Genomic DNA, 13,999 nt, shown 5'->3' with positions numbered 1-13,999 from the left:
CCATTATCACACCCCCTACATGATTGATTTGATCACCCAAGCATCCGTGATTGTACCAGATTTAGATATTCCAGTTAAACAACAATATATCCAGCCTGAGCAAAGAGAACATGATTATGTACCAGGTTCTGGAAAAGCAGTCACAAGTCTCTTTGGTAAGTAAGATTGTTGATTTCCTCTTAAAATCTTTAAAGTATCTGATTCTGTAATAGTCATTGAAGAGTGTGAATGAATTCAGAGTACAATTTTTGGCTGCCTTATAACTGTCTGAAATTAAGTGGCCTTTTGTGACTGGTAAGACACAAATATGAAGAAATAAATTGGATAAAAACGATTCTGCATTCATCAACAGTAATAATTATTTCTTATATAAATACAATGTTTGAAATTACTTCAAAATTAGGACGTATTTGTTCTTCCTGACCTAAAATGTACCAAATATTGATGTTATTGTTTTTTCTTTCCTTTTGCAAAACTCAATCATGTTCTGCAAAGCTCAAAATAAAAATGCCAATTTTCCTATATGAAACAGCCAAAACAAACACCATTAATAAATATTTGAAGATATAAAAAACTTGAAGCAGAATAACTGGATTCAACATTAAATATCAAAAAATTGAATTATGGGTACATTTTGTGTCTCTCTAGTAAGTTAATGATTGTTATGCAACTTTCAACCCTTATTATACTGAATTAGAAGAATCGAAATTAATCCCCAAAACAGAAGAGTTTTACATCACTTTTATGTTCCCTTATTACTATTAAAATCAACATGAAATGATATTAAACTTTATGTCTAGAAATTATACTTCAATTTTGATCAAAATTCATTATACAGGGTGGAATGATAAATTTGTCACCCTAAAGAAAACAACACTACAGCTTTATTTTAAAACTTTTATTGAGAAAAAATAAATTCAGGTAACTTAATTATGTAGTAGAGCTGACATATATTCAATGTAGCCGCCTTTAGCCTCAATCACCACCTTGATACAAGTGTGGAATTGGGAGCATGCTTGGCAGGGCGGATGGCGGCGATCAAGTTGACTTTGGTGTTGTGGAAGGTCATGTTGGTGATGTTCTCAATGTATGACCAAACGAAGTAGGTCAGCAGATTCAGGTCGGTGAAGGAGAGGGTGCAGTGAGAGGAGGGTACAAAGTCATAGCACTCCTTCTGAAGCCAAGCGTGGGTTTCTTTGGACTGTTGCCACACCCATGGTCTGCCAGTGGCCACCTAATTGCACCAGGGGATCATATTACTCTTCAGCACATCCAAGTACACTTCGGTGTTAACTTTCAAGCTGACTTTGAAGATGTGAGGTGGCATGATATGGTCCTCACTTGAAACCACATTGAAGACCATAATTGTGACCGGAAACTTTGAGCTGTGCACTCAAGTGTTGAACCGTCTGGATTTGCATTCTGAGGATGCTGGCAATGGTCTTGTTAGATTGGTAGAGATCATGAGTTGTACAGCAGTGCATTTCCGATCTCGCTCGTTGAATATTGTCACTTTCAGCCATGATAGACGGCTCCTATCGCCCTTGGGCTTTGTACACAACTGGACAACTAGTAGATGATTTGCAACAAAAAAAGAAAACCAGTTTTCATCAAACAAAAATGGAATCCTGTCTTTTTTTTAGGACAATAATTTTATCATTCAACCCTGTAGAAAATGTATTAAATTTAAAGCTGAAGCTTAAGGAGTCGTAATAAAAACAATGAAATTAAAAGAATCTTGTTTAATAGGTGTCTAATGACTATGAATCAAATTCCATGTAAATCTGATTTTTTTAATCATAAATTATTATGACCTCTAAAAATCCTTTAAAAATACTTCAAAGAAACTAAAATTTGGACAATTGATACTTACTACCTATTGTTAAAATTTCACAAAAATCGGAAGAATCTGAATTTTTACAAAGGATTCTATCTCCTAATTATCCCCTTTTTATATAAAACTAAATATAACCCATATTACTTACAGTTATGCCTAGTAGCTGTATTCTAAAATTTGTACTGATTGGTTAATTTGTTTAGATGTGCATCCTATTTATACAAATATAAACATACAATATAGTAATACTAGCACACCGCCCGACATTAGTATTAGTGGTAATATTTTTAAATACCATCTTTTAATTTATGCAGATTTTGTATTTACTATTATAGAGCCAATTCTCTATTGACTATTATATTGTACCCAATATATATAGTAATGGTTTCAAAAAGTTAGAATTGTGGCCAAAACATTTAGCTCTCCAGTGGTATTCACTACCATATGACCTAAGAACACATAGATATCAAAACTTTAAAAATTAATGCTGTTTAACATATAAATGTATATTTGCGCATTACTAGAGGATGCATATTAAGTTGACTTCTGCCTTCCAAGTTCTAATTTTTCAATTTTGACCACTTAAAACAAAATCCAAAAATGAATTTATTCCACAGGTATGAATCCCTTAAATATCAAGCTGCAAGTCTGTATATACCAAATATTGACTGAGTAGTTTGGTAGAGACCATTCTGCGCATACACACACACACACACACACACACTATTACTTTTATAATATACTAGTAAGCTGCCTGGCATAGCCTGGTCATAAAATATGCTTAAGTATTTTAATTTATGCAGATTTCATATTTATTATTAAAGCGCCAATTCTCTATTGATTATTATATTGTACCCAATATATAGTAGTAATTTCAAAAGTTTAAAAAAATATTCTTTGGGTGACATAGGCTAGAATCAAAACTAAAACATAGCTCTCTGGTTTTATTCCTTACACATGTAAAAGTTAAAAAAAAAAAATGTTGTAAAATGTATATTTGTGCATGTGAAGAAGAGCACTTTAAGTTAACTTACTCCTGCCAAGTACTAATTTTTTAAATTTTGACCCCTTAGCAGCTATTTTTACCGGCTAAACACTAAATTGAATTTGTTCCAAAAGTCCAAATCCCCAATATATTAAGTTTTTAAGTCTCTAGACCAAAAATTGATAATAGTTTGGTAGAAATCATTCCGAGCACACACACAAACAAGGTCACTTATTTATATATACTAGCTGACAGCCTGGCGTTGCCCAGTCATATAATACGCTTAAACATGATATTTTAATTTATGCACATTGTGTATGTATTATAATAGAATCAATCATCTGTTGATTATTATATATTACGAGGAATAATTCGTCCAATGGATTAATTTGCAAAAAATTTTTAAAAAATAATAATAATGTCATTCATCAAATTCCACCTGTGTTTACAATATCATGTCAGCTGATATTTGGGCTTGACGGCAAATTCCCTGGAAAAGTTACTTATTAATGTTTAGTTTTAAAATATGCAAAAATGAAGAAATGATTTGCGGCAATTTTAAATGGTACCTCTTCTTTTATCATAAATTGAACTCATTAATTAGAAAAAATTAAAATGGTGAGGTACACCTGGGCTTGAACAGGGTACCATTCGATCTGTAGTTGAATGCTCTACCACTAAGCTATATCTCCAGATTATAATAAATCTGATTTTTTTTTTTTAAGAAGAAATGATTTGCTGGAATTTTATTATCTCCCTTGGCTGGTGAATATTTCCTTGTAAAGATTCTTCTATTGTATCTATAAGAGAGAAAAGCTTTTTTTAAGAGTGGACTTTTTCGATTTTTGATACTTATTGGATGAATTTCTGTACAAAACATATCTAAGAACACTGCCAGACATATAAATTAGCTTTATGTGAAATTTGCAAAAGATAGGCTCAGCTGTTTCGGAACCTATGCGGAAGGAACTCGCACATACACAAAGTGATTTTATATAATAGATAGAGAGATATGTAGCAATTGATTAGTTTCCATGTTGCCTAAATTATTTCATATTCTTGGTGAATTATTAATTCTTTTTTTTTTTTTTTTTGCATTTTAATGTTTTCTTCAGGTGATGTGGTTACGCCTGGATTTTTTGAAGAGTATTTAAATGCTGAAAATATCTTGTATAAACCTTATGGAGCTGGAGAAAATATGGTGTGGAACTTTGCTTACAACTTGATGACCCTGAGGTTCAAGAAGGCCAGCAAACAACTGAGTGATGAAACTTTGCAAACGTCATTAAAATACCTAAATATTGGTAAGTTTGACTCAAATGAATATTGCAAGGGTTTTATCTTCTCTCTCTCTCTCTCTCTCTCTCTATATATATATATATATATATATATATATATATATATATATATATATACATATATCTATATATATAAAAGCGAAAATGTATGTATGTATGTATGTTTGTGTGTCTGCTAAAAACTTTTGACCGACGGAACAAAAATTCACAAACTTGGTATCATATTAAAGCCCCACCCTCCGGACGAAAAATATCAAAAAATTAGCCCAAAAGGACCATCAGAAGTGCATCAACTGATCGATTTTCTGCAGGGGGGGGGGGTCCCAAAAAAAGTGACATTTTAATGTTAAACATTACATATTTTTAAATCGATTTATAACTGCCCCAAAAATATGGGCACCAACTCTTCTACATAAAGTATACACGGGGCCGTTTATTTTGGGTCAACTTGTATTTAAAACCCGCTGAGTCATGTCACGTGATCTTGACGTCAGCCAGCTCTAATGCCAGTCTGAATTTAAAAAAACATGTTATCGGTAAAAGAAAAATTAACCCTTACACAAGCTGAACTATGAACTTCTACGCTATGGCAACGTTACCAAAGTTATTAGCACATTCAAAATAGTTAGATACAATAGTTAAATGAAAAATAACAAGCCAAAACTGAAGTAAAAAAAAAATATGCTTACAAAAAATATTAACGATCGAAGTTTTTACAAAAGTTTTACAGCCAGACGCCATTTTCCAGTCTTTAGAGTAAGGAAGACGAAGTGAGAGAGAGAGAGACAGATAGAGAGAGATGTCTAGACAGGAAACGAAATACTGCTACGTCATCTCGTAACGCTCCCGCGATGACCTCATTTAGTGGCTATCTGTCAATCAAACCTTTTTCACTCGCTTTATAATCCTTATTTTAACACGATAATCAATTCCTCTTACTCTTGGCCTACACAGTTAAGTGGTTGGAATTAGTTTTACCTCCGCGTTCCGGGTTCAATCCAGCCTCATGACTGAAACTATTTTTTTTTCTTTTACATCTTTAGACACGCGGGCAACGTTTCTTTATTTTTCTTTAGTTTACTTCCCCCCCTCCCTATACACACAGCAGTTTTTTTTTTTTTTTGCTTTTTTTTTTGGGGGGGGGATTTGGTTTTTCCGATTTTTTTAACATCGTTTCAGGGTTATTACTTATCCTCCCCCCCCTACACACACCTAAAAACACCCGGGCAACGCCGGGTACCCCCCACTAGTATATATATAAAAAGCAAAAGTGGCGCACGCATTTTTGTATGTCCAAGAAAGGCTTTTTTTTGGGTGGGGGTGAGTTCTTGAGAGGATTATTATTTTGGAAAACTTTTTATATACTCCCTAGATTATAATATGTATGATTTGCAAACGGAGTCATCTCTACATTTATTTTGATCGACTTTTATAAAATTCTCTCTATTCCATCCTTTCACATGTTTCTATGTCTTTTTCATATAAAAGCGAAACTAATCGGAGTGAAGTAGGCGGCCGCCCAGCTTTCCGGGCGAGACCTCCAGAAACACAATTAGCTTTGATTAATTTCAGGGAAGCCCTTCATATCAAACAATTGCTATTCATTTGGAGAGCTCTCCCTTCTTGGGGGAGCTGGTTTCCCCAACATCGCAGCCAACCTTCGTTTCTGCGCCTACATGATTCTTAACTTGTTCACTTCCAGCCAACTTTTTAATCGTTAAATTTGAACACTTTTCACTTTCTCTTGCATTGTAGTGTGGTGGTAAGATCTCAGCTTTTCTTTCACTTCTTTTCCGCCTTCACGTCACGGGTTTGAGCCTGCCTACTACCACTTTTTTTTGCTACAAACACCCGGGCAATGCCGGGCACCCCTGCTAGTTTATTTATAAATTAGCCCGGGTGCCTGATGTTGCCCGGGTGTTTGGAGGTGTGTGTTGAGCAAGAAAAAAAAAATAGTGGTAGTAGGCAGGCATTCGAAGGCATTTTCATGTAAGAGATAACCCAAGTCACAATACAAAGAAAGAGTCTATGTAAGATTCTGTGTTAACAAATCCCCAAACCCTGCAAGAATTGAAAGAAAACATCAGGAATGAAATAAGGGAGTTAAATTACAATCCAGAGATTCTGCAATCTCATGTCATGAATAACGTTTTGGAAAGAGCACAAATATGTGAAGCTGAAAATGGGTAACATTTAAAAGGCATTGTTTTTCATAAAGATTGCTTGAATTTTTCATTTATTTTAAAGAATTTCCCAATGTCTTAGTTAAATTGTTAAAATTATAGAAAGATATTATCAAAAATAAAGTATCTATTTAAGTTCAAAATCCTTCAGTGACTTTTTGGACACTCTGTAGTTGCTTCATTTCATATTTAACTGTTATGAATTTTATAAAGAGTTTTAATATATTTCAAAGTTATGCTAATTCTCTTTTTTAGCTCTTCAGAGAATCATGAGTTACATGAATAAAGATGGCTCCTTCAGCATGTTCCGTGATCATTCTCGGCCAAGTGTATGGTAAGTTTAAAAAATAAAATATATATATATATATATATATATATATAATCTTTATGGCAGTACTATACATACATGAACTCTGACTGTAAGAGGTCCCAAATGTAATATTCATTGGTGAGTCTTCTATGCTAATAGTTTCTTCCCTCAGACTGTTAGGCTTTGGAATTCGCTCCTTATTTCTTGTTTCCCTGAATGTACTAACATGCTGAAGTTTAAATGTAATCTGAACAGACATCTTGTTGCTTAACTCCACACTGTCCCCTGTTATACAGAATAACAAAATAGTAGCCCCTTATGTTCCAAGTGGCAATATGACTAGTTTGAGGTGAAAAAAGGTAATCTTCTATCTATCTATCTATCTATCTTCTTCTATTTTCTATATCTTCTATATAAATAAAATAAACTCATTTTTTTCCCTTCGACTTTGACCTTAATAGGATTAAAAATCATGACATTACATACAAATGTAATGCATACAAACTGTTGCACATTATCTGAGGTGTGCTATAGGCCTATTAACTCTACAGTTCCCCGACAATGGTACATTCCTATATTTTTTCCGGTGAGAGTCAACTGCCAAAATCGGTTAGATTCAATGGAAGTTGAAACATGTTTTCTCTATTAGATTCCTCCTTTCCCCTTTCCCACCGCCGCGGATGCGTTCACAAAGAACAGTATAAGGAAACACCGGTTTGGAATCGTACAAGGTTATTTATGCCGTTTTTTTTTTAAATCTTTTTCCCTGATTTATGCTTTCTGTTTTTCCCATAATAAAGTAAAAAAATGAAATTTAAAAAAAAAAATGCGATTCTTCTTATTATTGTTTCCTTTTTGCTTTCTTTTACTTAGTGTAAGACGCAACCTGCGAGACTAACCGGTTTTTACTTCCGGTTTTAAAGACTCTAACCGTGAAATCTAACTATGACCTTTATTTATTAGTGCTTTCAACTAAACATTTACTTTTACACAAAGAATTCATTCTTTACTATTTGTTATTACAACGCAACGATATCGTGAATTCACTTACATTACACTTAAATTAAAACAAAAAATTAATTTAGAATTAGTGATGTGGGACTACTGAATCTAAACGAAAAAAAACTTCACTACGGAATTGATATTTGACCTAATTCATTTTTTAGTTAATTCATCACGTTTTTTTTTTTTTTTTTTTTTTTTTTCTATGTTTTCGCCTCAATGATTCGAGTTAGAGCCTATCCCCCCTCCCCCTCTTCAAACTTTTTTGGGAGTTTTCAAACACCTGGGCACTGCCGGACCATTCGTATTGCATCACGATCATTTTTTTGTTTTTATAATATTTAAACAGGGTTATTACTTCGCTTTGTTTTTATTTTACCATCCCCCCAACCACACATGCCTCTAAAACCTGGGCAACCATCCCCCCAACTACACATGCCTCTAAAAACCTGGGCAACCATCCCCCCAACCACACATGCCTCTAAAAACCTGGGCAACCATCCCCCCAACCACACATGCCTCTAAAAACCTGGGCAACCATCCCCCCAACCACACAATTCCTCTAAAAACCTGGGCAACCATCCCCCCAACCACACATGCCTCTAAAAACCTGGGCAACCATCCCCCCAACCACACAATGCCTCTAAAAACCCGGGCAATCATCCCCCCAACCACACATGCCTCTAAAAACCTGGGCAACCATCCCCCCAACCACATAATGCCTCTAAAAACCCGGGCAATCATCCCCCCAACCACACATGCCTCTAAAAACCTGGGCAACCATCCCCCCAACCACACAATGCCTCTAAAAACCTGGGCAATCATCCCCCCAACCACACATGCCTCTAAAAACCCGGGCAACTATATAGTATATATATATATGCCACTTCTGACACCATATAATGTATGATTAAGATCTGTCTTCTGTTCTAACTAACATGTAATCACTCGTGTGGCATTGCACCTGCATTGTGACACCATGGAGATTGATTTCTTTTCTCTTCTTGACCAAAATTTCATTTGATGTCTTGCACCACTTTTGAAACTAAAACAATAGGACCTTCTTTTGAGCAACAGATCTTGTCCGGGATTTTAAGCCTCTTTTTTTTTTTTGTCTTGTTGCTAAAAATGATGGAAATAGGGGGCTGACCCTGGTTGGCCTCTGTCATGGCTGGAGTGCCACTTGTAGAAATAAGGTTTACACAATTGTTTACCTCGTCCTGCCTGGTGAAGAAATGGGTTGAAAGGCCCTTTTTATTCTGGGTTTCAGCCTGCTAGTATGTATTTTTGTTTTTATTGATATTTTTATGAGTTCCTCATTGTGTATGACTTTTTTTGTTTTTTTATTGAAAGCTGCTTCCAATTAATAAAAGAGGTGACCCCCATCCACAATGCAGCACACCATTTTTAAATATCTGGTTATGATTTACTTCTAATGAGAAATATCCTCATGTCAGAGTTTCTAACAAACCCTTATACAGAGAGACCAAAGACACCCAAGGGTGGTGTCTAGTAGGCATTCAAGGCCGTTTAGAGCATAGTGTGCATGCTTAATCCCAGCATTGTTTGGCACCTTTTATGAGCAATTCTTGGAGAAATGTTGCTGAAACCAGATACTACAAATCTCTCTCTCTCATATTAGTCCTCGCGTGAAAGAGCAGGACACAAAATGTTTTAAATAATAATAATAATAGAATAATAATAACAAAGACTTTTGCTGGTGAGGACTACTATTGACCGTAACCAGTTATACACTCCTTTTGAAATTTTCATCTCTATTTTTCTCATGTACTGAATATTTGTTAATGAAATATGTTCCTTATTAAATTTTAAAAATTTTCTATTCTGAAAGAAGTTTTAAAAAATTTAATCTAAAAAAGTTATTTGAAAGTTTTTGTTAAAAAAATTCAGATTTTCTGATTATTCAGACTTGTATTACAAAGAGGGGGTTGCAAAAAATGAGTTGTGGTGTGAGAAATACAAACTGAAACAGAGAGAATATTCAGACCTGTAACAATACAAAGAGGGGGTTGCAAAAATGAGTTGTGGTGTGAGGAGAAATACAAACTGAAATAGAGAGGAGGAGAGTTTTAAAATATAATCTTAAAAAGATAAGATACAAGTTAGAAAAGCATTTCATCCAAGGCATGAAAATTGTTAAACAAAATGTTTTTACTATAGACTTTAAAAATAAAGGTACAATATTCAATTTGAAATTTATCTTCAAAGTGCACTTTTATAAATTTTACAAAGGTATAAAAATTTAATTTAAATTGAATGAAAAAATTACCTTGGATTTATTTTATGTCATGTACATTTTGTTACACTTTAAAAACATTATCTTTCATCTAGCAATTAATGATATAGATATAAAATTTTCAATGTTTTTTTTTAAAAAGTGCAACAGAATGTACATTACATATTGGATAGCGACTAAAAAATAAAAGTAGGGAAATAGAAAAAAAAAATCAATACAAATCAATTGACGGTCTTTTTTCTATTTTTTTTAAATAATTTCCGAAGGAATACGTCTTCCCTTCATGATTGCCTTAAAGTTTTTTACCCCCAAGAAAATCATGAAATATATATATGAGTCCCGGTAGAAAGATAGTTCGCTTTCTTGTTGATAGTGGGTGAGGAGAACCTTTTAGATGAGGGAAAGAGGAGAGTGGCATGAAGTAGAGAGGGTAAAGAGAGAGGGGGGAGTGTTAAAATTGGGCGACCATACAGGTTCTTAATGGAATTTTTTTCGGTGGGGGGGGAGGAATTGTATTTTAGTATTCTTTAAAAGGGTTGACCTCTTGATTTTAAGTTCAAATGGGAAATGGATATTCTTTTGGTTTTCAATGGGGGTGTGCGTGATAAGGAGTGGGTGTGCTGTTTTTGCTGTGCAGATGGGTGGGTGGATGAGGTGGAGATAGACGAGTCCTGGTCTGAAAATATGGAAGTGAGTTTAGGGTTGGGTTCTTTTCATTTTGAGTGTATATTTAAAGGTGACTTAATTAGTTGAAATAAGTCAGTTCATTACGCTTGTTGTCATAGTGTGATCTGGTTTAATCTTGTTTAAATTTTATTTAAAATACCGGGACCGGGACTCACCAACGTACAGTTCTGAATATCGTCTCCAGGATTATTTTGCTACCTATACTGTTGATTTCAAGGTCCATTACATACTTAACTCAATGCTCAAATTCTATTACTCACGGGGATAATTACAATGGAATGGTATATCCACCCAATATCGGATAAACTTTGTCAACACCGAGAAAGCATTTGGACTACATCAACCAACACACACTCAGCGCAACAACGAATAAGGCTGCCCCGTATACTTTTCGAAAAATCAATAAGGAGCAATACTATTTTCTGCCCACCTGGATTTATAACCCCGAACGGCATTGGACTCCTTCCGATAATGGATTACCTAGGTTGTATCAACTTCTCTTTTCGTATAATTTTTCCATATAATTATCCACAACCACTCAAAAAACTATTTTCAATAATTGTGCTGAAAAGCAAAATTAGCATCCATTCATAGCAGAACACTTTGCTAACTGCATTTCATTTCATTTGATGATATGAGCCATTGTTGAAAATCCAAAGATTAAGGAAATTAAAATAACCCCTTCTATATATTCCTTTTGTCAAACAATAAATTTCTTAAATCGAATATGTCTCTATATGTTGTTTTTTCAGAATTTAAAATTTAACCACAAAACTTATATATATATATATATATATATATATGTATATATATATAATAGTAAATGGTCTTGGTAAAAAATAATTTAAATGTGAAAAACAAAAAAGATTGTAAGAAAACTGGGATGTGTTATGTAGATCTATTAGTAATTATCTAATTTGTCGCATCGTCTTGTCATAGAATTTACTCTTTTGTGGATTCCTAATAAAAAACTTTGAGGAAAAAGCGAACTGCCACCTTCAAAAACACAAACGTCTCGAAGAATTATACAAGTGGGTTTTGGAAAAAGTTAGGCTTTATATATGATACATAGTAATGGAGTTACTTGGCATCGCGATTTTAATAGCTGAAAACTATGGTAAATCTGGAACCTATTTCTAAAGATTATCTATCTTTTTTTTTTTATTTTTTTATTTTAAGGTTGACTGCATTTGTTGCCAAAACGTTGTATGGTGCACGAACATATGGAGAATGGGAACGTGATTTCTTCATTCCTCTTGAACTTATTAATCAAATGGTCGTGTGGATTTGTAAACAACAAGATCCGATCACTGGTGCCTTTCATGGTAATGGTAGTGCCTATGACAGAAAAATGGTAATGGATCCAAATTTTTAAAACTTTTTCTTTATTTTTTGTTTTTCCTTGTTTTGCATTTTTCCTTTTCTGTTTTTCTTTGCTTTTTCCATTCTTTCTTTTTCATTTTCTTTCTATTTTTATTTGTACTTTTTAGTGTTTAAGATGGAGGTGCAGATCGATTTTTTTTTTTAAATATGTTATTTTAAGCAAAAACAATATTACTTATTTGTCATGTCGAAAATAGTAATATATTCAAAAGTTATGAAAATTCATCAAGTAGAACAACTAGTAAAAAAAAAAAAAAAAAAAATCAACCGATCTAGGGTACACAAATTCAACACCATGAAAATGCAATCTAAGGTATGTGTTCCAAGTTATGACCCCTGTGTGTGAACTTTTCACAATCTACTTTAAAACACCCATAAAAAAATGCAGTTTTTTCCATAAAAACTACTTTAAACTATAAATAACCTTCTACTCAATGAATTTTTGTAATTTTTTGATATATCACTATTTTCGACATGATAATCATGTGATATTGTTTTTGTTTAAAATGACATACTTAAAAAAAAAATCGATCTGTCACCTCTATCCCAGCAAGCATTTCATTTTTTTTTTTAATTTTTTCTTTTTTTAGTTGCTTTTTACATTTTCTTTTTTTTTTGCCTATATTAAAACCAAAAGAATTTTTTTCTTTTTTATCATCAGAAATTATTGAAATGTAGCCTCTCTTTATTTGTTCATAAAATTTAAATATACATCCGTGATTATTCTTTCATTTGTTTTTAATCATCAGTCTTTAAGATTAAGCTTCTGTTTGCTCATAAACATTAAGTTTACACTTGTTATTAATGAAGCATGTATGTTCACTATTACTGTATAGTGTGAGAAATATTTCCATTCCCTCCATGTAGCCCTTTTTTGGAGGCGCCTAGCAGTGCATGAAAAAATATAAGCAAACAACAAAATTACCTTAAAATTGAACAGACGTCTTTATTAATGTAATCCTCGAGGTTGCAAAAAAAATGCTACACTTTTTTCAGCTGCACATAACTGGCTCGGGTATAATAGGATCTTATGATCCAAAAGTTCCCTTGGGAGTATCAGAGTTCGATTTACAGAGTTAACGGTTTATCCAGAGTTAAAGTCCATCTCCTTCTCGTTTCAACGTAAGTCGTCACTGTCGACAAGTTGAGAAATGTTTAACTTAGACTTTTCGTCTAAAAATGATTCGTTAACATCGGCACGCTGAAACACGTTTAACTTAGATTTTTCATCATAACGGTTCACTCATGCCTTGTTGGACAAACAAGTCCGAAAATTAATTAAACCCATTTTTTAGGGGTTTTAAAATCCCCTCGTGGGGAATATCTTGAGGCAAAGGCTGCCATATGGTGCGGCGGGAAGGGTGACGTCTCCTCCGTTCGCTGTCTTGTCGAAAACCGTCTCCTGAAAAACAAACAGACACAAATTTCGCGCCCAATCTCTTCCGAGTGGCGTGACAAATTATTAACCAATGATAACTCCGCTGTTACTGCTATAATTTCTCACAATAGGGTTACATAAAAATAAACAAATTTTGTTTCAGATTGATAATTTTTGGTGGTTGCCGAAAAGTGTTAACCTAACTTTTCTCTATCATGTTTTAAAAAAAAAAATATCTCTTCTATTTATAGAATTCAGTAAGCAACTGGCAAAATCCAGATATGAAGACGGATCCTGTCATCCTTACATCCTACGTTCTTATTTCCTTGTACACCATCACTGACGTCTCAAACGTGAGTTTTTACTTCTAAGACTTTCTTCACATTTTTCCTTATTCATTTCTTCATCTAAATCCCAGGAATATTAAATGTTCCTAGTTTATGATATTAGCAGACCATGTGTTCGTGGAATATATCATTCTCTGCACACATGGTCACTACTATTCATTTTTTGTTGCCATTGATAAAACACATGGTTGGCAAGAAAGAGAGCATATAGAAGAGGAAAAACAGTTGGGTTTAATAACATATACATTTACTAGAATACCGTTTAAGGATGGGCCATATTGATTCCTTCAACAGAACAGTTTTGTATCACTTTTCTGCCTCCTTGCAGAGAT

The 13,999-nt window shown here is 33.7% G+C and overlaps 1 protein-coding gene across 2 annotated transcripts in view; it reads left to right on the top strand.

The window, feature by feature from the left end:
* The window catches only part of LOC145293977 (CD109 antigen-like), a 135,537-nt gene that overhangs the window by 99,704 nt on the left and 21,834 nt on the right, over nt 1-13,999 (top strand). For both annotated transcript variants that reach the window (XM_080140874.1, XM_080140865.1), the window contains exons 25-29: nt 1-155; nt 3,938-4,126; nt 6,559-6,637; nt 11,739-11,913; nt 13,572-13,673. The exon at nt 1-155 is cut by the window's left edge and continues 17 nt beyond it. In XM_080140874.1, coding sequence (XP_079997000.1) covers nt 1-155; nt 3,938-4,126; nt 6,559-6,637; nt 11,739-11,913; nt 13,572-13,673 — 700 coding nt within the window. The remainder of the gene's footprint in view (nt 156-3,937; nt 4,127-6,558; nt 6,638-11,738; nt 11,914-13,571; nt 13,674-13,999) is intronic.

This window comes from Euprymna scolopes, chromosome 2, assembly GCF_053919585.1.
Source record: "Euprymna scolopes isolate OS-2025 chromosome 2, ASM5391958v1, whole genome shotgun sequence".
NCBI classification, from domain to species: domain Eukaryota; kingdom Metazoa; phylum Mollusca; class Cephalopoda; order Sepiida; family Sepiolidae; genus Euprymna; species Euprymna scolopes.
Note: the sequence above shows the minus strand (reverse complement) of the source record. Positions and strands in the feature narration are given on the sequence as shown.